Genomic DNA, 27034 nt, shown 5'->3' on the forward strand with positions numbered 1-27034 from the left:
CAAAGTACACCCACCATAGTGAGAGTAAAGAACTCCGTCATGGCCGACGGTGCAAAATCCTTCTGCCAAACTCTCAATAAGATCCTTAGTAATTTGTAGCAAAGAGATATTATCATCAGTTAAATATAAGTCAGATTTTTAAAAAACGCTGTAGTTTATGAGGTGTAGAAACATGCAAAGAAGTTCTATCTTTCCTATAATTACATGAAGAGTTGAAAAAGTAAAAATATTGAAATAAATATTTCCTTTCTGCTTACTACTGTTCATGTAGAAAAGTAGAGAAGAAGGAAAAGCCATGTTTCGCTATTTCAATTCCAGCTTTAATTGTTCACTGTGACCTGCCTTCCCCCTTGGCTGCTGGCTTTTATGGCAGACACTGTTTCGTCAAAATTCAGCAATATTAGGTTATTACATTTGAACAGATACGTCGTTGCTTTATTTCAGGTAACTAGGGTCGTCACAAGTCGCCTGTAATGAGGAAATTAGAGACAGGCTTTTATACAGGGATTGCAGGTTTCATTTCAATATATTACTAACAGTAGGGTTGGGATTGTAAGAAACATTAAGCAAATAACAGAAGTGATTTCAGGAATAATACAAGAGCAGGCAGGGAACAGTAAGAAGAGGGACTAATAGTAGAGAAAGACATAACTGCTACAAGGAGTACAAAATAATTGTAAGTTTTGGGAAAAGAATATGAGAGAGCAGAATGATAGAGGGAATAGTTGACTGACAAGTGTGGGAACGATTATCATGACAGGGGCAGACCCAGTAAAAGGGATCAAAGGAAAAGCAGGAGAAAAGGAAATAATCTGAGAATGTTAATAAGAGAATAATGGAGTACAATGATAGCAAAAGAAAGGGGATCATAATGCTTGGGAGACATAATAAAGAGATGGGATTTCAGCAAACAGGGAGGGAAGTAGTAGAAGGGGTGATAAATAGAAAGGGAATTGAAAGCAGTAAAGGAGAGAATAGCAAGAGTGGTGTAAAATATTATAAGTGTGGAAAGAAGTAGAAGGAGAGACAAAAAGCGGACAAGGAAGATGGGAGACATAAAATAGGGAATTGATAAAACTGAGTGAATGAATAACAATAGAAACAGAAGGAATAGGTTGAGAGAGTGAAGATATAGCAGGCGAGAGGAAAGAATGAGTAGAAGGATGGGATAGATGAGAAGCAGGGTTATATGGTAGTCAATTGGGAAAGGAAAAATAAGAAAGCAGGAAAGATATTGAGAGGGATGTGAGTAACAAATGAATGGGAAACAAAAACTGGGATAAAGAACTTGAAGGGGAGAGTGAAGGGAAGGTATGAGAGAAAGAAATGAGAGTAAGGTGAGAGATACTTAACCAGAAGACTTAAGCAAGAAAGAAATGTTAAAAGGAGAAAAGTCGTAGGAGGGAAATGTTGGAGGAAAAGAAGTGAAGCACTGAACATTAGGGGGTGGAGAGTAATGTAATAATTAAGCAAGTGCTAATATTCCATGATATAAGCATGCTAATTATGGTAAATGTTCAGCTTCGTTTGCCTCCCAGGGGGCTCCTTTTATAAGAACCAATGTGGTCCTGTCGGCTCTGATCCCTTTGCTCTCACTCTTTAGGTGCGTCGGGCCATCCAACATATGCTGTTCCAGAACAAGCCATTCAACTGGTTGCGCCATGTCATTATCGCCATCGTCCTTCTCACTCTCATCAATTTGCTGGTCATCTTTGCACCCACCATCCTTGGTATCTTTGGCATCATTGGTGAGTCTTGCCTTGATCATTCTTGAAATATATACCATAGATTGCTTACAAAAGATTCATGTTTTCAGCTACTGAGATAAATAGTCACAATCTCAGCTGGGAAACAGACATGAGGTCAAAGTTATCTGGCTGGAGTGTTTAGGAGGTAGAACTCTTTGGCGAATTGAGTGGTGGACATCTCTTTCAACCGGAACTCTGGTAGAGGCTCACTGTTGGAGTTTTTATTGGATCTTCTGCGGATGGTACACCTTCCATGATAGCAGTTGTAAAGCAAAGGCTTTATATTCCCATTCTGTGCCCTTTCTGTCTCACTTCCATCCTTACTGTTTTTGTCCTGAATTTTCAATATATTTGGTTCCCAGCTTTACTCTCCATGTTTGGTCTCCATCTTTCTCATCTTGTTTGGTCTCCAGACTTCCCTCTGTGTTTGGTCTCTGGCTTTACCTCCCTTTATCAGAAACCTGGTTTGTTTATTTCTTGAACGGACGGAGAAAACAGAAACTACTGAAACAAATAACTCACTTCAAGCTCCCCATTTGTCTTCATTCCTGAAAACAAACATAAGGTAAGAATATGGTAATTCAGAAAGTAAGCTGAACTGTTAATGTGGCTAAACTGCAAATCTATAGGAGAGAACATACACTCTAATTGCTACCAGGAAATGCTTCTGCCTCCTAATACCACGTGTAAAATTGAAAAGTAGTTATACATACCCCTCATGCATATTAGGTCACCTTAGCAATGTCTCTTGTAGAGGCGTATAGTGGAAAAACAAAGGATTTGTCACAATATAGCTAGACAAAAATTTGTTCTGCCATATCTTATCTAGAATATCTACTACCACAATGATGTAGTAGAGGAATATTGTAGTAAAAATCTTGTTGCACAAAAATATTGTATCCTAAATAGTATTATCACTCCATTGTTGTTAACACTAGAAAATCTACACCCAATGGGATAATATTTTTGTGATCAATATTTAAGACACATTGTTATGACTGACAATATTTCCCACATTGATATTCTGACATACAGCCTACCAGAAATTTGTGACTATAGGTAAATTAAGCTTTACTATACTTAATTCCACATCTGCGTTCTTTCAAGAAATCTGTGTGTTCAAGATTGGTAGATATGAGGTTAAGAACACTAAAACTATACTTACAATATATACTTACCATCACAATATTTTGGTAGTTACTTTTCTGGATGTGGTATTCTGATAGAACGATATTTAAAGCTCAGTATTGTGGTACAACACTGGAAAACCAGCTCTCAAAAATACCACCAGGCAAGGTAGTTCATGCAACAGAAGAGAAGTTCAGTTTAAATTGAGTAGTATTGCATAGCAGGATACCAGACAGCACTGAGTGCTCAAGCCCAACAAGAATTTTGTGCAGAAGAGAAACCTAAAGTGAAGCGAAGCCTTAATCAGATGCAGGGACTAACAGAGAGACAGTGAGTTGATGGGTCATGAGATACTAACTAGTGTATTTAGTCCTGTGCTTTATTAAAAAAAATAAAGTGCAGTGGCACAAAGAGTTTGCTTAGGAGCCTGTCACCTGTGCTGCTGTATGCGTTCAGTGTAGGGGCAGCTAAAGGCTAGGCCTGCCTAGTCTTTATTCCACCTCATACCGCTTTCGTCCACCACCCTACACTTCCTGTCTCTGTTGCGGGGATTCTGCTTATGCACAGAACTATGCGCAGGAAACCAGGACCTCAGAGAATTGTGGTGTACCAGAAACTCCCCTCAGAACCAAGAACCCCTATCCGACTAGCTTAGTGTCCCATTCGTTATCCGAGATTTAGCTTGGCGGTCCCAATATATAGACAACCCAGAACAAGCGACTTAGATTTTCTCAGGAGTGGTGGGAATCCGAAATACCTGTTTGTATCTATATATCAGTCCAGAACAGAATAACAAAGACACGGTAAAGTTTAAAGAACAAAATGTGGTTCGGGATAAGACAGGCGCGACGCAAAGCTTCTGTACCCTGAACCTGCCACGGTTTAGTTCCCCAAACCGATTTTAGATCGATAGTAGCTTTCCATAGGTCATAACCTCCGATAGCCAATTCGTCCATAAAGGACTTGGAATATAACAATTTGGTATGTGTTAATCTAACCTTAGAGGCGGTTTCAGCCGCCACTTTAAAATAAAAAGAGACCGGATTAGACACACTAAAATCCGAAAAGCATGTGAACTTGTTCACTAACGTGGCAGAACTGCCAGCCAAAGGGGCCGGACAGTGGTCCCATAGTGTGTAATTAACAAAATTACGAAATGTATTTGCTCTGTGTAGGAAATGTGCCAAAATGTTGATAGCAAAATTGTTCACCATAATTTGCAGTATTCAAATACAAATCTTCAGCATCAAATGCAGCATAATATTTCAGATCAGAAAACAGTGCTTCTATTGCTTGTACATCCCAATCATCCGATCGGATGTTCTGTTTAACTACATCACCCATAGAAACACGAAAGACATTAGGCACATTAATCACTTCAGTAGGTCCGTGAATTTGAAATTTAACAGCATCCCAAGCAATCCCATCACGCACAGGCCAGGCTGTAATGTTCACAAAAGTCTGGTCCCTTTTCATAATGTGTGAAGAGGAATGGGGGGCCAAAGTTCCATCAAATAATCTATTCGCAGATCGTTCATCCAGGTAGTGTCCATTGATAAGTTTAAAAAACACTACCACAAAGCCAATTGACATATGTAAGTCCATGGTGCCACCAAAAAATGTCTCTTGAACCAGGCAAATAATATAGAAATTTTGGAAGGGGCAGTGGAAGTCATTGATTCAGTGTCAAAGGAAGAATGTGACTGGTTAATCGCTGTTGAATGTAATAGAGGAAACGGGACACCTGCAGGATAAGCATACTCTGGATCATCAGGCAAACCACCAGCAGTAGGCGGCATAGAAGGAGCAGTAACTGCATGCATCTCGATGGCAACCTCAGGCATGATGTTCGAGGGCGGCATCACAACAGAATTTCGCAGAATAGAAGGGCAAGAAACTGAAGGTGTCATACTATGGAGAATCGGCCCCCCGCTGTAGCTTGACATTGTCAATCGAGATGTACCTGTTATCCTTGCGACCAGGAAGTGGAGGTAAAATAACTGTACGTGTACCCTGGACTCCAAGCACCGGGACCGGTGCACGATAAGAGGGGCTAAACTCCTTCTTGTTCTCCACCTTCTCACAGACCAGGTCACCAACTCGAGGTAGCCAGCCGAGTACCGGAATCTGGAGCTCAGCTTCGGATGTAGAGGGTACGTGTTCCTTCGCTAGAGTGTCTCTGGCTTCTTGAAGAGTCTGCAATACAGCACAGTGATCATCTAGGTCAAAAGGCGATGCAGCCGCCACCATGTCTAGACCCTCAAGGTCTGGGACAAACATTCGCACTCCAAAGAGCATCATGTATGGGGTCCGCCCACCCAGAGACCTTCTAGGGAGATTATTAAGTGTGCGTTGCACGTCATACAAGTGGGTGAGCCAGCCTCGGCCTGTACCTAAAACCCGTGCTGTCAAAGATTGCTTTAGGTCACGGTTCATTCGCTCCACAACACTATTGCCCTCAGGCCGGTATGGAGACGAAAATTTGACTTGGACCCCCAAACTTCTCATGGCTTCTTTGTACGCCCTAGAGGCAAACGCAGGGCCCTTGTCAGAATGAAGGGTACCACATGCAAAACTCCCAACAAAGACACGCAAATCCTTGATGACAGTCCGGGCATCAGCACTCCTTTGCGGCCACACCCACAGAAAACGTGTGCACGAATCCACTGCAACCAAGATGTACTTGTACGCAGTATCAGAGGAAAAAGGACCGCAGTGATCTAAATAAACACACGCAAGTGGTTGATTAGATATATACAGCTGCGTTTGTGGTGGACGCGCGGCAGAAGAAGGTTTAATCCGCTGGCAAATGTCACATAAAAGGACATAAGCCCGCGCTTGTTTGTACAAACCGTACCACCAGTAACGTTGCTGCAAAAGAGATACAGTAGCCGAAACGCCGGCATGCGCAGACGCAACACCTTCGTGGGCAGCTGTGATCAGAGATGGTCTGCAGTCCGCGTTGGGAATCAATCTGTCACCAACGTCGTTAATCCTTACTAACGGGACGTTATCAGGGCTTAAGCGATAATGGTAGCGAGAAGGGAAACCTTTTGGAAAGCCTGTCCCTGTCTCGGACGCAGCAATAGCTGCCAAGATGTCATCATCAATCTTAGTTTTGGATCTTGTAACTGCTGCTACTAAATATGTCGCCACTGCGGTTTTTGCTGCCTCGTCAGCCAAACTGTTACCGACAGCATGGACACCAACTCGTTGGTGACCAAGAGTGTGAATTACATTCACGAGGGGCAAACGTTCCTTAAGTTCTGCCACTCGAACCCAAAGCGTTTTGTGCTTTACTGTGCTACCCTTCCAATCACGAAAGTCATTGTGACTCCAAAAGTGTAGATTTTCGTTGTATGATTGTACACAATAGTACAAGTCACTCACTATAAGAGTAGTGACTCGAGGATCAGCAAACTCCAGTGCAAGCACCAGAGCCTTCAGTTCTGCTAACTGCGCGGTACAATCACCCAATGACTGCGTATGCACGACATTAGATTGGAACTCTACGTTCACGAAAGTACCCACCACAATTGCGCAGGCTGCTGAATAGGCGTGCTTTGATCCAGTAGCCGGTTGCGCAGACCCATCAGTGTAAATGACACAATGGTACTCCTCGAGCGGGCGCAAAGTCAGAGGAGCCGGATGAACAAATTCATACTCCAAGAACTCCTGTGTCTGTAATGCCGCGTCAAAGATATATGTGACGTCAGGCGAGGTCAAGGAGGTCGCCCATTGTATCCACCTTGGATGTAAAGCCTTAGAATTCGGGACACTGGCTTTAGTAACCGCCTCAAGGGCAGGGTACGGTGTTACCACCAGCATGTGCTTTCCCTGTGATAGCGCTTGCTCTTTCAGGATCGCCATCTGAACTGCTGTCAGTACTTTTTCGACAGTGGAAAAGCGCAGCTCAGCCGAAGTGTACAGATGAGATTTCTATGCAATGGGGACGGTGTCGCCCTCATTGAACGTCAAGTAGGTGAAACCCACTGCACCCGGTACGATTCTAATGACCAGGTTAGTGTGGTTATCACAAGTTTGTAAGAATTTCGAAGCAAGAAGATCAGACTGCAAAGATTGCAATGCAGCAGAATGCTCAGGCAGCCAGCAAGATTTGGTAAAAGTAGGTTGTACCAAGGCATAAAGCGACTTGATACGCTGGGCATAATCAGGAATGTAGGTACGACCGAAATTCAGAAAACCCAGCAAAGATTGTAATTTCTTCAGTGTCGTAGGAGTACTAAGGCGTGCGCATTTCTCAAGGAACTGCGGAGCCAAGCCTCGACCCTCATTATTGAGTTCGTACCCCAAAAACAACACTGTGAACTCGGCAATGTGGGACTTCGCAAAGTTGAACTTGTAACCGAAGTCAGCAAACATAGTAATTATGTTATCCACGTGAGCAAGGTGTGGAAGTAACTCGTCCTCTGTAAGGTAGATGTCATCGACATACGAGTATGCTTCCGGGTCGACCATCTCCAACAGAGAGACCACACGAGCAGCAAAGACCCCGGGCCTATTTTTATAGCCCATCGGGAGCCTTTTGAACTTCTTTTGTTTGCCACCCGAGGTAAACGCCGTCCACTCATAGCTATGAGGGGACAGATTATGGCTATAAAAGCCATTGGAGATGTCAAGTGTGGTTTTAAACCGTTTTCGTACGAGACTATCGACCCGAGCCGAACTGTGAGTATTTTGTACCGCGCATGTCCGGCAGTGCGAATTTAAGTGCCGGTAATCCAAAACTAGGCGGTACGATCCGTCAGGCTTCGTCACAGTGAATAAAGGATTATTCATGGGTGACACACATGTTTCAATTACTCCCTGATATTCCAATTGTTCAAGGATAGATGCGACGTGAGATCTAGCCTCGCGACGCATGGGATATTGGGGTTGTGGCTGGGGTTCTGACCGCAACGGAATCGTATGGTTGGGAGAAAATGTATCCCAGCCTACCTGAGTACGATACAACGCAGGCGCTAGCACCTGCGCCCACTCCCCGGCTAACCTGTTAGAATGTTCCGTTGGCACTGTGTGCCCAAAGGACGGGAGGATCACTACCTCCCCTCTAGGAGCATCTAAAACGAAAGCTGGGGGCCAATCTGCCTCCGCCAACAGAATATCATAGGTGGAGGTTAGAATATCCCAAAATACCACTTTAATTTTACGTTGGATGTCACCCTCAATTATAAGGACAATTTCAAACATTCTTTCAGGGGGCGATACGCGAGTATCAACAGTTTCAACACTAACAAATGTATCAGTTGCTGTCGCCGCCAGATATAGACGCAGCGCTTGTCGCACTACTGTAACTTCTGCCAATTGTCACAGTCGACAATTTCCGGGACCAGGTCCTTCGGCAAAGTAATAGTGAGTATCCTGTGTTTATCCACAGGAGAAGTATGCGGAAACACGGCTTCTAATTGATCAAACTTTTCAGCAAGCCAGTAAGGAAATTCATCCTTATTCTGGGGGCGCTTGCCGACAACCGCATTAACCATAACTGGACTGATGACCACCGCGCGTGATGGTCAGTCGTGTGGCCCGCAACTGCAGGTGCCCCCACCTGTACATTGCGAGACACGTACTGCACTAATGCCCTATGGACCGTAATCAGGGCAGTGTGTAGCACACGTAACTCCACCACAGTCATGTAGCGGGGATGGGGGGTATAACCGGCCAGCACCGGCCATGTGGCCCCTGCAATAGACAACGGGCTCATTCTCGCCGGCACTACCGCATGGGGAAGGGCGCCATTAAACCAAATGGTATGCTGCCAGGCAGTGAGAGGAATTTCAAGTGTCCGATATGGGGCATAGGCTGCAGGCATTGCTGTGGCAGTATATTCGTGGAACAAATTATCGTTCGCATCCACTGCATCGAACGTCACCCAAGAGTAAAACAACTCATACGGGAACGCTGCATCAGCCCCTACCACAAAAATAACAGCCAACTCATCATCAGGTACCCCATAGGCACGTAGATGTGCGGTCAGGGGAACCCGACTGTGTGCGGCAACGTTGACCGCCATCGGGACACACAGAAGAGCAACAATAAATTCTACAGTAGCACTGGGGTTCAGAAAAAGAAAACCTTTTTAATTATCAAGCTTGAAAGAACCTTTAGTCGAAACCTAGGTAGGTTAAGCCGTCACTCCGGTTGTCCGGAAACCAGAGTGAGGGCGTTGTGGACTAATAAAAGCACTACTAAGGCGTTTCAGATCAAAAGACCAAACGTTAGGTGCGCCATGTTGTGGGGATTCTGCTTATGCACAGAACTATGCGCAGGAAACCAGGACCTCAGAGAATTGTGGTGTACCAGAAACTCTCCTCAGAACCAAGAACCCCTATCCGACTAGCTTAGTGTCCCATTCGTTATCCGAGATTTAGCTCGGCGGTCCCAATGTATAGACAACCCAGAACAAGCGACTTAGATTTTCTCAGGAGTGGTGGGAATCCGAAATACCTGTTTGTATCTATATATCAGTCCACAACAGAATAACAAAGACACGGTAAAGTTTAAAGAGTTTATTTTATAAACCTTGCGTCCTAAGATGCAGTACTTTGGCTAACACAAGCAGACAAATGGTTAAGATCAAAACCATCAGCATTGTTACAATACCATAGAAAATGAAAGGAGCAATCATAATAACAATGACAGTGGAAAGCAACCACCCTCCTTTCTCTAGCAACTAATAGTTTATTATTAGACTAATAGAACGTCTCATAGGCTTGCATGGGGGACCCCATACCTTATGGATCAGCTTAGTGGAATCACATCACAGGCTCAGAAAGGCTCTCTCCTGCAACAGCTCTTCGTTTCGAATGAATGTAAAAACATGCTGCTCTGCAATATTAAAGGACTCGTCTTTCAGGTATTGGCAGCTGTATGTATGTTATGGCTAAGAAGTGGTACGATCAACCTGAACACAACAACCTGCACCGTCTAGTGACCCAGACTCGTTCCTCACACGGTGTACAGACCAAGGTCACTACTCACTGTTAAGGATGTTAAACAACAGACGGTTCTCATGTGTAGCAAAGTCGAGTCAGCAGTTCTCGAATGAATAACATGTAACAACAGTGTCGCGTGCAAAAGCAGCAGAAGCGGCAAGCTGGCTTTCTAACAGCCGACGAGGTTATGCTAACTTAGCGTTGTACATAGGGAGTGGCTAACCCATACTACATCTCTTTTTCTCACTTTTGCAGTTTATTTTTGTCTCTGCTTTCTTCCTTTTGCCATGTCTTCCTACATTTCTCTAGCTTCTCCGTTCCCCTCTTCACTGTATTTCTTGCTCTCGGTCAAGGTCTGATGATGAAAAATAAGTCTTAGACGCCAAAATTAATAACAGTGTGTAATATCTTGCCCTATATAAAACGTGTTTCTTCTCAGGCCCTCATTACGACAAACCTGTTTATTGTGGTAAATTCTGTTACTGCACAAATCGCAATTCTAGGTTTTGTGAGAAATATCGGTAGATCTAACCTGCCAATATTTATAGGGAGAAAAATGCACGGAATTTACCAGAACATGCTAATTTGATGCAGTTAGGACCAAAATATGCATGTTTATCCCTCCAGAACTCCAAATTGATGGTATTTATCACACCCAATACATTTTGACTGGGCAGAGTGGGATTTTTTCGGGTGCAATAAATACCACATAAATTACTAGAGTGCTTGTAATGAGGGCCTTACACAGAGTGATGATGTGTGGAAAGTGGTATGCGGTAAGAGTGGTATGTTGGATATGTCATGGGGGCATATTATCAAGACAGGCGATAAAATTATCGCCGCTTTAGCGGTAGAAAACTGCCGCTAAAACGGCGATAATGGGTTTGATAATATGCTCTATGGAATTCCAATTGAAGCTTAGGTTAGATGTCCTTCACATCTAACATGGGCTTCAATTGGAATTCCATAGAGCATATTATCAAGCCCATTGTCGGCGTCTTAGCGGAGGTTTTATGCCGCTAAAGCGGCGATAATTTTATCGCCTGTCTTGATAATATGCCCCATAGTTTGTTAGTGAGAAGGAGTAGAAGAGGGTGTCAAGCAGGAAGATCCTCCTTAGGGGCATGCTTTATCTGCAATGTATCCTCTAACGTGGCTTAATATATAAGTTATCTACACAAACTACAAATACAGAGTTCACTCTTCCTTTGTGTGAATTCTGCACTGGTGATGAGATTTAAGAACTTACCTGTTACTGGAAGATGCACTTAAGGTAGAGAGATGCCTGCCAGGCAGGGATGTCTTTGTATGGCAGGAGGCCCTCTGCCAGAAGAGACGTTGTAAGGCATGAGCAAAGTGGGCTCTGGCCCAGGACCCCAGCCTTTCAGCTCTGTTATGCAGACTCTTGCCCTAATGACCTTGAATAATTATTAAAGAGATTGCTTTAAATACCGTTTTCCTTTAATTTATGTTTAAATGTGAGTGATGTGCTGAGAAATGTTGTGTTTATCTTTAACACAACATCCATAGAAAAGTTTATTTTCGCTTAAAACAGGACCTCACATCTGAGAAACGGGAGGGGGTCAGAGAGATTATTTGCAGTAATGTTAGGGAGCTGCTGCCGTGTCACAATATTAAAAACACACGTCACAATCCTTCAATATTAGACATAAACACATTTGGAATTTGGACAAGTGTGCCTGTGCACTGTCAGTGACCAGGTCAAAAGGGTATGAAAGAGCTGAAACGGGGTCATAAATTCAAAGCTGTTCCGAATACGTTTGGCACAGGGCATCCAAGATCCTTGGGATGTCCCTGACCGAGGAGCAGAGGCTTGTCCTTCACTGACCAGGATGGCTATAATCTGCTATAAATTGTCCCAAATGTCTAGAAATGGATTATGGACAATGAGTAGGACCATCATGCATGTTGTTTTAAGAATTCATGGTGAATTACATGATGCAAATTTTGTTTGATTAAACACCATATCCAGCAGTTCTGCGTGAAACAAAGTCTGCTAAAACATATTTGTCAAAAACATATACTCAAAAATATCTGCACCCAGAAGGCACATCCGAATGACAGCAGTATGGTGGCTGGCTGTTACAGTGCCACAAGGAGCTCTCACTGAGCCCCCAATTCCGTACCCTCCTCACGACCCCCTCAGGTGACTTTCTTGGCTATGAGAACCTAGTAGCCTTTGGGAGATACGAAAGAGTAAAGCAACCCCTCATTACTGCATTACTGTCTGTTGGAGGGACTGTTAGTGGAGCTGTATGGCACCTTGGTGAGCATCCAAAGAAGGCGAGCGTACAGCATACAGCAAACGAGCAGACCCCGCTAGACAATGCTGGAGCGCTGACGGGCAGTGGCCACACGAGATAAGGTGAATGGTTTGCTGCTCCCCCTTTGCCCAAAATATTGGATGACGGAGTTGAGCTGAGCTGAGTGAAGTAGGACGCCAATACATGGTTGACTATAGGGGGGCATGGCTGCTCTCTCTACGGCTTGCCAAACCCCAGAGGATTGGGTGGCAGCGGGAGAAGTCTATGGATGGCTGTCTTTTGTGTGACGGAGGAACCACAAGGACACTTCTATGGGAGACCGCGTTGCACCATAAGGTGCTGACTTTCTCTTTTAGACACACAAGACCGGGATATGCTGTGCTGTTTACTCCTGGTGCCTTATTGATACATGGTTGCTGATACATTGTTGCATTGCAGCTGCTGGACCATCTCTATTATGCACAATTGCTTACTCGCTCGCGTTTAAAGAGATTTACTGATACAAACCTGAAGCTGCTGTACGAATCTCTGCACAGTCATTAAAAAAAGAGAGAGAAAGCCAGCAGTTACATCCAGTTGGGCTTAACAAAGAATTATAGAACTGGAGATTCTGAATATATACGTATCTTGTTTAAATAAGAGGGCACTAAAGGGACATGGTAGTCACTAAGTCTACATGGCTCACAAATATTACTCTGGAGATATATAAAATCAAGGCCCACTGGCTTGGAATTGGTACTGGGACTTGCAAAGGGAGGAGCTGACCCTCTAAACTTGGAGTAACACCAGGCGGATTAGGTGAAACTACCCTATGTCCTACGGAAGATCAATCTGCCATAAGCAATACTGGCATGGCCCTAGCTCCAGAGGAGGGGAGCATGACGAATGGAAACAAGGCTCAGGAGGAACTTGCCTTCCAAGCGGCAATCAAAGACCACACTGGAGTTTAGAGGTTCCCCGTCCTCTGGCTTAAGTAGACTTTAATTGCACCCTCCTGCTAAAGCTGAAATTACAGAGACAGTTCCTACAATGACAGGAGAACCTATTCTGTCAAGACAGTAAATCTTGGCAACTGGAATTTCCTTCATAACTACAACTACAGCCACAGACTCAACCCCTACTGTAAATGATAACAGTTTAAACTTGGCTACTCAAGATACAATTGTCATTGCTGGAAGTGTGAATCACTCTCAAAATCAACCCAACCCAGTTTCAGTAGCCTCTACCCAATGCATAACCCCAAACGAGATGGCTAAAATAAAATAGATGACAGTGGGGCAAAGGCAGAAGTAGTCGCCCCCACCTCAACAGTAGCCCAGTGGCGTAACAAAAGTTTAAGGCCCCCCCCTGCAATGTGCACGGAGGGGCCCCTGCTCCGGATTTAATCCGGAGGCTCAGGCCTGAGTACTCTGCTGAGGGGGCCCCCTGCAGCTCGGGGCCCCCCTGCACCACGGGGGATGCGCGGGCCTGTGTTACGCCCCTGCAGTAGACCTCATATCAGACCAAACTGACCAGCCAGATCAATCTGCTCAAGTGGACCACCCCAGTCATCTTCCCAATAATACGATGCAAGCAAGAAAAATCCTAACTTTCAAGTCTTTCGGTATTCACAGAAGGCATTTAGGAGCCCTCAAGTTAGGACTCCTAACTTCTGTGAATACCGAAATGAGTAAGTGCCTTCTGTGAATACCGAAATGAATAAGTGCCTTCTGTGAATACCAAAATAGTAGTAAGTTTAGGATTTTCTCTTAAGTTAGTTCTGTGAATTGGGCCCATTGTACATGGACGAATTTATAATTAGTTTGCATTTTAAAGCAATTTTGTTTCTGTGTCAATGATTATGTTTTATAAACAAAACATTTGGTGAGCGGAAATGTTTGCATGTTTCACAGTTTTTATTTGTTTTGAGTTTGAGAAGGGGCACATAATGAGGCATAATATTCCTGTTATTGTTATGGGGGATTTTAACTCCAATTTAGACCCCACAGTAGATACTACCAATGTGGGGAAAAAACGAGTCCCAGTATCTTCAATATGAAGGTACCTTTGGAGTTAGTAGATGTATGGCGATATACCAAACCGACTGGCACAGGAGTACACTTTCTACTGCAGACTGCATAATCAATGCTCCAAATTGACATGTGTCTGATTAGCATTCTGCTTGCACCAATTTTTATAGTGGAAATTCAACAATTGCTATACTCTGACCACTCAGCCATGACCCTTACTGGCATGTTGGAAATATAGATAATAATCAACATCAGTGCTTTCTTCCTAAATGTATTTTGGAACAGGAGGATTTTATTAGGTATTTGTAGATTTCAATAGTAGAATTCATTCAAATCAATCAGGGGTCAGCTTGAGCGTCCACGATATGGGATACGATTAAAGTGTATATTAGAGGCATCACACAATCTTTTATATATCAATCTCAGATACCAGAAAGGGAACAGGAAATGTTGCTACGGAACCAACTCGACAGACTAATTCACCAGCACACTGCACAAACTGCTGCACATTCTGAGAGTAGTATTATAAAAAAAAGGGGGCACCCTGTAATCCATAGAACAAGGGTAATGTAATTGTGCATAAACAAGTGTTCTACCAGGAAATTATTCATAAAACATTTTGACCAGAATTTTTTTTCGAATGCCGAGGAGGCTTGCGGGCTCTCGATGGTGCATCAAAGCACGCAGTGACTGGTCAGACAATTTGTTCCTACAGGACCTTTTGAAGAAATCCACTAAGAAATCTCTTTAATTAGAACTATGTCTCTTATTGATCGGGTTAGGTGACTACGTTATATCCCCTGCAGAAAAAAAACAAGTTTGGACACACATGCTTACCTGGGGGGGGCAACATCGTTCACAGCCCTCTAAAAATAGCCGGTGCTGCCATGACAGCAGCACCTGATCATGTGCGATGCCCTGACTGCATCAGCTTTGTGGGCAGGCTCCCTTACCATGACCGGAAGAAATTATGTGATGCTGTTATAATTCCTCCAGACACTGTTCTCTAGATGGAAGGTTTCCAGTAAAGCGCATATAGTCCTTCTATAGCACTGCAGCTGATTTCAATTGGCTGAGTGTAGTGCAGAATTCCTGTGAGAATGCTAGGCGCCAGAATATCTCTAGACTTTTCTCTAAGACACAGTGACAATTCATAGTGAAGTATTTGTACAGACATGTTTCAGGAGTTGAAACACTATATAGTAGATTCATTCTATTGTAATAGGATGAACAGTATGTTACAGTGTTCTACTAAAACCATGGATTTTACATTATGGGTTTGTTTATAGCACCACACTTTACCCAGGGGCTGAAGTAATTGCTTGTAATATATACTTTTCTGCTATAGCACTATAAAGAGGATATCATTTGGCCCACTCCAGGGCATTCTTCAGATGCCCTGGACTGCAGAAATTCAATGCCGCACTTGCATAGGAAATGAGTTGCCGCACTTTCCTTTTTTCTTCTCTTTTCAGTATTTTTTCCACAAAATCAGCATGTTCCTGTTAAAAAAACAATTTGTCATAGCTTCTGGGAACAGAGTTTATTTTCTTGTTTGCTTGGACTAACTTGTACTGATTACCAACTCTGATGCAAAGTCCCGCTCCCGCGTCACGGTTAGCATGCGCTCACCTGGCACATAATGAGATGTACCACCAACAAAATGCTTGTAAGAAATTGTTTCTTTTCTTCCAATTGTTTAGTGGCTGAGGCATTGACAAAGTCCCCTTTCCCTCTCTGGGTGTACTGGAACCTTCCTAAGGCAACATGTCAAAATCATTCTGAGTTACAACACAAAAACAACCATAAATGTATCCGTACCATTTAGACTGCAGTGAAACTAGGAGTCGCGCAGTAGTCACATTACCACACATTCCTCCCATTAATCGTGATTATGAAGGCTGTGGCAATACCACAGTGCTTAACAAGGTTACTAAGAGCAAAAATCAAGTGGCAACTAAGCATTAGTAAATACAAAAATAGCAGGTGTGATAATAGTGCCTGCTTTTTCTCACATTTTACATTCTCCATGGGATAAAACTACACATCCCAGAAGACAATTCGCAAATTGGCGTATTTTGCCACTGGATTTCCTTCCTAATGTAGGTGAGGTCCATGGCCTTAGTGGGCTGAAACTTTGCTCAGGAATGCCCCCAAGTGGTATTCAGTCAAACTCTGGTGGTATTCCTCCTCTCTTTGTTTGATGTACACCACCTTTTAGTGTTTCAGCTGGTGATGCACATTTCTGCAGCTCAACATGATATTGAGGATCCTCAAAGGGCAGGGTGCATTACTTACCCTATCTAAAGTGGGATCCAATCTCCTGTTTTGTGAATTAGCCCCGACCTCATGAATGCATTACAGAGGATGAGCAGTAGCATGTAGTGAGGGATATATGTGAAACAGGTCTGAGGTCATGGAGTTATTGAAAGAAACTATGGTCAGAAAGAAATGCCTACTTAGGCCAGCATCCTATCTATAAAATACTCAAAGAAAACTATACAGAATGGGTTTCAAATCAAACTCCCATGTGAATGTTGGCTGCACTACCTGTTGACAAGTTACATAATGTTTATTGGGCATAGTCACCCGTGAGCAGTGCTGGTACTTCAACAGAGCAGTTCTGGGCCACTGCCTATTACACCACCATCAAGGTAGTGGTTCCATGTTCCTTTTTAAAGCATTACTTATGCTCCCCCCTTAATAGTGGTGGAGTGTGTCAAAATGTCACTTTGCCTTGACACTGTGTCATTGGTGTACAAACATCTCTGGTAAGTTGAAGAAGTCAAACATTAACTAGAACCTGTATTACAAGTAATTGTTCCTGCTTTTTAGGTCTCGGCTAGTGAAGGCTGCGCTTGCGCAGTCTCGCTCGCGAGATTTAATGTTTTTTAGTACGGGGCTTGAACCCGCTCCTCTTCTCCATTGGCTGGCTTCCTAAACGGAGGCCAGCCATTGGAGGAGAGGGGCGTCTGTCCGTTTAAGCCCCATCTTTTTCGTATTCGGGGCGTGTTTTTTACTTTCTTTCTCTCCTCTGGAATGTAAACATTCCAGCCAATGGGAAGAGGAGAGAAAGAAAAACACGCCCCCCAATCCGAAAATGCCGCTGCGTTTCTCCGAGGCATTTCTGTTTGACCTCAGAGAAAGGCGGTGGTGTTCATGGCATCATCCCCGTCCACACAGCCCGACTGGTGGTCGTCTTCTCCCCCTGCTCTCGGCTCCCTCGGTGCTCCTGCATCCGGCTGGCGCTGTTCGCTCTCCTCCCCCTGAAATTGATACTGTGAACATATCTCAAAGTGAACTCGCTCTTTTTATATTAATAACTGCGCTTTTGCTGCATACGAGCGTCAGATGTAGTTCTTTCTCTCATATTACTGTCATTGAAAGTTGAATTTTACCATGACAGTCGCGTTACTTTACACCATACAGCATTTTGTTTCAAAGGCATAAAAAAATCGATTGATAATAAAGTAGTTGACACGCCCATGAATTACGCTGGACGGGTCTCAAGTGCAGCAAATAGAAGCTGTGAGCCCAGGGACAGAAACGAGTATAGCCCACTAACTCATAAAGTCTGTATCGCCACAACCAGAACACTCTGGGACTGGGGAGCTGGGTTCAAGCCTCTGCTCAATATCCTGGGGGTTGGGGCAATTCCCTTAATTTACCCGTGCCTGCAAAAATGAACTCTCTTTGTGTAATGTAACTGGTACACAGATAAAGCGTTCCAATATCTTCGGGTAGAGTGAGCACTGTATAAAACTGCACTAAAAAAATAAATACCGGGTCGACACCGAACCCTCAAGTCATACTAAGATGGCTGCCACTTTTACCATATGGGGCAGTAGACAGGCTTTTGTGAAAACATTAACGACGGCCAGCGAATTCAACCATTCCTAGAGACCGAAAGTCTATGTTGTGTTCCATTATAACTGCGTAGTCTAGTCGTTAATGCTTCCACCAGAATATATGTTTCCTGTCATCCATTAGTTTCCGGTTCCGGGAATTGGAGACTAGGGATTTTTGTTGTATATGAAGGGTTTTCTCAGGGTGTCTTTACTAGCTGGAGATAAGGTATTCTCAGTGGGCGATGCGGAAAGAGACTCACGGGGGAGCGAGAATTTTCTGGGTAACAGAGAGTCGGTGTTGCCTCATCTGGAAAATGCGAAAAGGACCACATTAAAAGAAAGAAGCAGGGGCAAGAAGGCAAGATGTCAGATAAGAAATGAGTCCCTGTAGCGCTTGCGTAAGCCCAAGAGGATATTAGAGCTCCGTTCATATAAATTCATCTGATGACTTTTCTCACTAAAGCGTGATGCTCCATTTCTGGGTCCATTTAGTATGGAAGTTTTAGTATTTGAGTTGATCCAACTGAAAAGCATGCTTGTAAGCAATGCTTTGTAAATGAAAATCCCAAAGGTTTGATTACTGTGTCCTTGGTAATGATCAACCAAGCACCGTTAGTAGGCGAGTCTCAATATGATTAATAGGAATAGGAGTCTGATGTCGAGCACAGACGTTTCAGTGATATGGATTGAGAGAAAGATTGATAGTTGTTTTAATGAATTCTATGATTTGGGAAGTCTAGCTATACACAAACCTGCAAGATTTTAGCTACACAATGTAGACCAGCGATAGGACGAAAAATATTGCTGTGGTGAGGCTTAGATTTAGCATTATTGAATAGTTGTAATTAACCTCTTTGAACAATGCCTTGGTCTATAGAAATGTGTATAGACAGAAGAAGTGTAGTCCTAGGGGCAAAGTGAAAGACACTAGATCGAGGCTTGTAAATACAGGCTGCAGAGCACACCGCGATGAGAGTGCTGAACAGAGCTCTGGGATAGAGCAGCAGGCCTAGGGAGGGAACAGAGGAGTAAACCTGGGCGCACGCTCATAGTCATGAGCAATGCCAATAGCTCTAACTTTAACAATGCCGAGACCATTGCATTGTAAATGCTTGTTACTTAAAGTACTCAGAAGCACAAACACATACACTCTGACACCACCCAGAGCTATTCAAGAACCTAGGGCTGGCAGGTGCTACCGCTTTTAAAATGTCACTTGTTTCACAACTCAAAAACCTTCTTCCTTCCTTAGGGGCATATTTACAACGAGGCGATAAAAAATTATCGCCGCTTCAGCGGCCGTTTTCGGCCGAAAAGCGGCAATAATTTTATCGCTATATTAGCAAGGTCACGCTAACGCGTGAAACCTTGCTTTAACGTGGGGATTTCTAACGCCCAGCTTTGCATCTCTAATGAGATGCAAAGTGGGCGTTCCTGACCTGACATGATAGGAGGAATGTCGCTAAGCGACATTTCTCCTATCATCAAGCCCCACGCTATGAAGCTTAGCGTCAGGAAAAGTAGCGATTACACCTGTTATCGCTACTTTCCTAACACCTGCTTCAGGACTGACTTAGCCATGATATCCTATGGAAGGTGGATATCATGGCTAAGTTTGTGAGTCCCTATCAACTAGCTAACGTGAGATTATCGCTGGGTTTCCAGCGATAATCTCACGTTAGCCAGTTAGCGCTAGGATTTTTATCGCCGATGAGATAAGCGTTGCTAATAGCACGCTATCTCAGCGATAAAAATCGGCGCTAGCCGGCGATAATTATCCGAGCGCTAAGTGCGCTCAGCGATAATTATCGCCGGTTGTTGTTGATATGCCCCAGAGTACCTTCATTTTGGCTTGAAGCTTCCAGCATCTGCTTTCCACACTGCTTCAACTATCCACCTCAGTCCTTACCTGCCCTTTGCTCAGCTTGTTTAGAAGCAGTTCAGCACTCTCTTTTACCCTTATGCCAGGGGCATTTGATGCTGTCCCTTGCTTCTAGTCCAGCACTTTGTTTGAACATGCATGTCACTAGTTGTTCATCTCAGCGATGACCTAAACAGCACGTTGTTCTAGCGTGAAACAAATTTCTTTCCCCTTGATGTTTTCCAGGAGCCACATCAGCACCATGCCTGATCTTCATCTTCCCAGCCATGTTTTACATCCGTATCATGCCAAAGGAGAAGGAGCCGATGAAGTCCACACCCAAGATTCTGGTGAATATTTTTTGATTAATGTTTACACTTGCTATTGTACTCTCGTGTCCTCATGAGAGAAACGACATTATAGTGTAACTCCATTTATATGTCATTGTAACATCAGCAGAATGCCCATGAGGGCAGCTACCTTCTATGTCAGGTGAGGAAGAGCAGCTGCATATACACACAATGCACGAGTTTAATGCAAGGTGGCAGTATATTCCAAGCCTATGGGCCTCCATCCACAGACATTCATGCACCACAATGCTGGGATTTGCGAAATTGGCATCACACACTCTGGCTCGCAAAGGCATCACAAGGTTTACCATTGAACTACCTTTGACCCCGCTGCTGATCGACAGAAGAAGGGGAGGGAGTGGAAAACGTGCAAGGAAAATGAGTCTTAGAGCCAGATGTATGAAAAATCAGTTTTGCGAGTCCTTAATAGCGATTTTTAGCGAATCGCTATTAAGGAGTCGCAAAATGGAATGTATGTAGGAATCGCAATAATAATTGCGATTCCTTTATATTCCTTAATTGCGAATCCCCAATTGCAATTCGCAATCAAGGAATACCTTCCCATTCATTCCTATGGGCCTAGAGGCCTAGAGGCCCATAGGAATGAATAGGAAGACATTCACAATTCACGAGTACCCATTAGGTACTCACAATTTGCGAATGCAATTTCAAGTGTGCAAGGGTTTCAAAAGGACACCCTGTTGCACCCATGAAATATGTATGTGTGCACATGTGGCGCACAAACCTGCCCTAAGGGCATGTATGTGTGCTACATGGCACTTTGAAAAATGCAAAAAAGTCCTTTTTTCAAAGAAATCACAAATTACCACCAACTTGAAGTTGGTGGTAATTTGCGATTTCTTAGGGCACATTCGCACAACTTGGGTGCTTCCTGCATTGCATTTAAGGACTCGCAATTTGCGATTCCTTAAATGCATTTGCAAAATAGGGAATCGCAAATTTTGCGACTCTCTATATTGCGAGGGCTTTTGTAATGATGCATCCCAAAAGACTTTTCCCATTCGCAAACGGGCCGATTCTGAGAATCGACCTGTTTGCGAACGGGAAAACCATTGCTTCATCTGACCCTTAGACCCTAATTAGACTGAGGTGCTATCCTTGTGCATATTGATTTTACTGGATTTCATGCAGGATTTAGTCACACAATGGGGGTAATGCACAAATTGTTCATGTTTTCCCTGTGGAGTGGAATTTTGCACTATTGCGCAAAATATTTTTACCAGGTTTATGAGGAAAAAGCTGTAAGGCAAACTGTCACGGGGGCTGCAATTTGCACTCAATCTGCAGTCCTGTTCCAGGTGCAAACTCCATTTGCAACAAATAGGAATTAGGATCAGAGTTGTACTTAGGGGATAATGCATGAAACTGTGATGAAAGATCTTCATTGTCAGCATATTGTTTTACATAAACATGGTGTCTTGAATTAAATTTACAAAAATAACCCTCAACTAACATTATAATAGAAAATCTAGAACTAATAGGCCAATATTTTTATAAATTATATTTAGGATGTGATTTTCATGCCAGATGCAGGTTTGCAACCAAAAAGAGTCAATTTTATCAAATAGTTTTGCCATTCAGAAAAGTCCTTCTGACTCGTAAAAGGCATTTTGCGGTTCATTCCGAATCACAATTAAGACGAGGTGTGTAAGTGGGTGTCCACCCTAATTATAATTCACAATGATATGTACAATGGTATATGAGAACAATTGTGGCTGCAAACCATTGATCAGATACTGGCAACCGAATTATGATAGCATCTGTTTCGCAAAAGTTAGGCTGTCCCTGGGGAAGAGCTTCAACTTTAGGAATCATTTTGGATGGCTTTGTTGGGTCAAAACACTGGTTAAGGGGACCAAATCATGCTCCCTTGTCATCTTCCCAAATGGGAAACATTTTTCTTTAAAGTAGTACCTTTCCCTTACAATGGCCATGGGCTGCATTTAAAAAAAAAATTCCGATTGGGATTGCAACTAAAGAGACGGACGTCTGTTATCTCTTTCAGGCCACCATCCCTACATTTGCAGCCAATGGGAGCGGTGTCACAAACTGGATTATGTTTAAATACAATTCGTTTGGCAGATTGTTTTGCAGCCCCCTGTGAATGAACAATTTGAGATGTCACCTCTTTGAATATAGGTCACGTAACAAATTGCACCCCTTTTTGGCAAACCGTTCACTGTGCAGTTTCCACATCCTGCTTTGTAAACAAGAATAAGTGCATCGAGCCCCTGATCATTTTTTGATTTTGCTATTGCCTTCACAATTTCTGATACCGGGCACAGCACAGAAAGTGCGAGCAGTAGCAGCTGCATTCCCCTATTTGACATCCCGACTATATCTCCGAAAAATAAATCATGGTCGACAAATGTGCGAGTAGTTACTCAGAACCTTCTTTACAGTCATTTTTAGCACAGAGAATGTATTTTCTTGTCATGCATGTGTAGGTGCTAGTTAAACATTCAACATATTCTTCTGCGCCTAGAGATTGGCAACAATCTATCACTTCCTTTCACCATACAACTTTTTGCAACATTGTCCCTCATTTCTTCCCCACCCCTTATTGCTGTCTCCGTTATGTCTCATACAGGCTGCCTGCTTTGCCGGCCTCGGAGTCCTCTTCATGGTCATGAGTTTGAGCTTCATCATCATTGACTGGACGAGTGGAAGTAGTAAAAGTGGGGGGAGCCACTAGACTCTGGGATGGTCCATCACCTGCCCTCCCTCTTATTGTTACCCCACTTCTCCAGAGAGCGGGTGAACCCTTCCTATTCCAGACAGACTCCGCCTGCCACTGTAACTGGACCCTCACTCGTGGAGTTACCGCCCTGGAGGGCACTCGCTGCTGAATCAGAGGAGGAGGGCCTTCCAAAGGCGGGACTGGTTGTCATATATTGTATTTTTAGCCAAAATCGTTTCCGTTTCAGAAATCGTCTTGTTGTTCCATAGTTTGTGTTAGTTATGGAAAGCTTAAATATTGGCAGTTTCCTCAAGACTGCTTCCCACCCTCTCCTTTGCTAATATGTGCTCCTCAAGCCTTTGGGGCAGAAATGGCAATGGCTGGTTTGGTCCCCAAAAGCAATTGTGCTGGCATGGGCATCAGCAGACAATAGTAATCGAACCACTGACAAAGGTAAACCTTTGAATTTTTTTGCTACCTAAAACGACAACAGTTTTTCAAGGTATCTGTTGCGGTGGATTCTGGTGTTCTAATATTAGGACCAAACTACTTCACTTTGCCAAGATCCTGGGGAGGAAAGCAGGATTATATTTTTATTAATATGGTATCCGCAACCCATTGTGTCTATATTATCACTGTGAAACCACCTTTGACTGTTAACTGGATCCGAAAATCACTGCTTTGACATCTCTTGAACATGGCTTTGCTAACATTTCTTCTATCCACAGCACACCACCACTTTCGATATTCACACACAATTGCCGATATCCACAACATTCAAATGCAACTTTCCTCTATTGGGGTTATATTCTCTCTGCTGACCACACCGATTTCAATGCATAAAATTTGCAGCATGGTTTGCTCCCCATTTTCCTTTATTAGTGGAAAATAGTCATTGGCTCCAAGCAGCGGGGCTGATGTATTAGGAACTGGAAGAAGATTTGTATGTAGGTCCTTAATCTGGGTTGAGACAGTATCTTCATCTGACCCAAAGAGCACCAAGGCAACAGAATTGGCTTTTTCTGTCTTTTACGAAGAGACAGCATAAAGAAAGCTGTATAGGATAGATGTGTGCCCTTTTTATGTTGCCTATTTTACTACAACAACATGAAAATTGTTTTCCAACAGTTCAAAAATGTTTTATCATTAGGCAAGAAGCAAAGGTATTGATAATTCAAATAAGGCATATTTTCATTTGGTAGTAATTACCATACAGGACACTTACTATTACCCTTTGTCGCTACTTGTAGGGCACAGAATGGCCCTTTTCTTGTTCAGTTCCACGTTCTGTGAATGGAGGCTGTCTCTTTCCATCATGGCCAACTGATTAATGCGCAGTCAAGAGGTACTTTGTCATTTCATCCCTCCAGATTCTATTGCAATATAAATAAATGGTGTCCCATTTCATCTGGGCAACCTATTAATAGGCAGCCAGATGGAACTTTGTGATTCTGTTTATTAACTGTGCTCCCCTTGCAGTGTGAATCTAGTCCTCTCCTATTGCATTGTGGATGTAAATAGTCTCATCCACTCATGGCTACCGTACAGTCTTACTGGTAGCGCATGCTCCATCATTTAATTACACCACTTGGTCTTCCATTATAGTCAAGATCCAGGCTGTCCAGTACACTATGAACACCTGTCTCAAGTCCTCAGGGAGGGATTCTTAGCTTCCACACCTGGGCTCCCATTATAGTTTGAATGTACGTTTTCCAATCCTAACGTAGCCACCCTATGTACAGTTAGGGGATTCTCCCCTTGGAATCCAGTTTCTTTGTGCATACAGACTTTTCGCGTCCCATCATGGCTGCCTCTTTGTTGCATACCTAGGATGGGTTTTATATGGACCCATTTGGATTCTCATTTCATTGTAAATTGATGGTCTTCCATTTCATTATAATCATGAACATCATGCTGATTATCTCCTCTGCAAAAGGTGGGGGGGGGGGGGTTCACACACTCTACCTTCTGCCTAGTGCATTTTGATTTTGAACATCTTGTTCCATGTGAATGATGCAGACGGGAAATCCAACAGTGATCGGTTTCCAGTGATTGTTATAGCAGGAATGGTTCATAGAAACGTTGTGAGAACTGTCAAATGATAATATAAGTAGGATACCAGGTGGGTGTTAATATGGATGTCTGAGGGAACTTTAGAGAAGTTGGACACAGTAAATTTAGTGCTTCTCAAGTGAGACCCTAGGCAACAGGGCAACTCTAACGTTGTGGAGAATCTCTGTCAGTCAGCTAACATAAGGCCTCTAAGGGACTCAGGAAGGGTAATGATTGCACTGATCAGTGAAGAAGCAAGCATCTCATGAACAGAGGGGATTTCACAGCTATTTGTAAACAGCGGTAGCTGGCCACCCACAGAATGAGAAACAACAGCAAATCCTCCAATCTTCCAAATGTAGCCATCCACAGCCAGAACTGAGACTGCAGCTCCCGTAATCAACTAGACGGAAACCACCAGCTGCTTGACCAAGACAGCAGCTATACTCATCAGTCAACAAGAAGTAATTCAGTGTCCAGATCAGTATTGTGACTCTACCAATCAGATCATTGTAGGTCTCTCAGTGGCCAACAAAAAGGGCAACACTGCAGACTAGAAACCAGGGGTCTTCCAATAACCTAGTGAAAATAACAACGTTGTCGTCCTGCTAGCATAAGACCACCCATGGCTAGCAAAGCGCATCCATGACCAATATTGAAAGTGAAGTCTGTCAGCGCCTTTGCAATGACATCAACAATACCAATCAGCCAACAACAGACTATTTAGACCCACTGCCTCGACAAATACACTGCTGCTACTTTCTACCCAGTAAAAGACCTACCAAAACCCAAGCAAAGGCAGAGGCCATCTTAACAGCTAAAAGAAGGCAATCCCTATATAGATCATAGTAATTGTCCTCTCATATAAAGGGCCTCCCCTGACACAGAAGAATTTACTGTGGTGCGGTGACTTGAGTCAATCATGGCCGCACCCTTGTCGTTTTCATTTAAGAATTTTTGAATTCACAAAGACACGTGTCGTTAAAAATTGTGTTAGAAATGTTGGCACAGTACATCCTTGGTTGTACAGCACATAACACTAATTTGCAATTATACTGGTTTCCATGATGAGCTGTTGATTCAAAACCTAAGACTAGGTGCTAATACTTCACCTCACATCTAGTGCATCGTCCTCCACCATCAGCCATGTGTATAAAGTTCTGGATCCCAGGCCTATGTCTCAACATCTTGCACCTTTTCACAATGAAAGTCCAGGCTGGATTTAGACAGGGGAGAGTGTGGTGTTCCTTTGTCTTTTGTATATATTCAGTTGTTTTACATTTTTGTTATTGGCCTCTAGTTGTTGACAACCTTTCAGAGCTCTTCTAAAACTGAAAAAAAGAATAGGCCCTTTTAAAATATTTTCTATCAGCAAAACCCTATTACTAGGGCCCTAGCACACCACAACAAAAGCTAACATTGTGGGAATCTTGACACAACTGTTATGCATAACTTGAGGGGCGAATGAAGTAGAGCTTTTCTGGTGCTGAAAGGTCAGGCATGACATAGGAAAACCTAACTTTGAGGTATGATTGCTTTTGATGTCAGATAATCTATTTAATGGTAGCAGAACAATGAAGGTTGATAGTTTGCTCTAGTTCCACTTGTTTTTTTGTTGTCATTTGCTGTATTTTAGCTCTGTGCCTGATTATTTTCAAATACTTTTTGCAACGGTCTCTCTAGCTTTGTGTAGATTGTACCTCTGAAGGGTGCAGGAAGTTTTTTAAGCCCTTATGCAGCATGTTACAATCTTTGTGTTACATCCATGTCAATATGACTCAATATTTCACACAAGATGCATTTTGCCAAGGCATAAATTGTATAACTTACCCTACCATCTTGCCAGTGTATGAATAAGGTCCGTTAGCTAAGTGCTTAATTTGTACAGGTGTTAGGAGGTGGTGGACACTGATACGGGCAAAGCAGATAAGGGAAAAAGAAGACAAGAAAGGAAAACAGTGACAAAGGGAGAAAAAGCAGGGATGAAAAAGAATCTGCAAGAGTGACAAAGAGACAGGAAGTGTAAGGTAGTGGAAGAAAGAGGTAAGAGGGGGAGTAAATAATATGCAGCCTTCATATTTAGAAATTATGGCATT

General features: G+C 43.3%; 1 protein-coding gene across 1 annotated transcript in view; it reads left to right on the top strand.

Annotated features, from left to right (window-relative positions):
• The window catches only part of SLC38A3 (solute carrier family 38 member 3), a 283121-nt gene extending 258282 nt beyond the window's left edge, over positions 1-24839 (top strand). Inside the window, exons 14-16 of the mRNA XM_085625084.1 lie at positions 1604-1748; positions 20082-20185; positions 22797-24839. Of these exons, the coding sequence (XP_085481210.1) occupies positions 1604-1748; positions 20082-20185; positions 22797-22901 (354 nt within the window). The 3' untranslated portion in view covers positions 22902-24839. The remainder of the gene's footprint in view (positions 1-1603; positions 1749-20081; positions 20186-22796) is intronic.
• The last annotated feature ends 2195 nt before the right edge of the window (positions 24840-27034 follow it).

The sequence above is a fragment of the Triturus cristatus genome, chromosome 9 (assembly GCF_964204655.1).
Source record: "Triturus cristatus chromosome 9, aTriCri1.1, whole genome shotgun sequence".
Classification (NCBI taxonomy): Eukaryota; Metazoa; Chordata; class Amphibia; order Caudata; family Salamandridae; genus Triturus; species Triturus cristatus.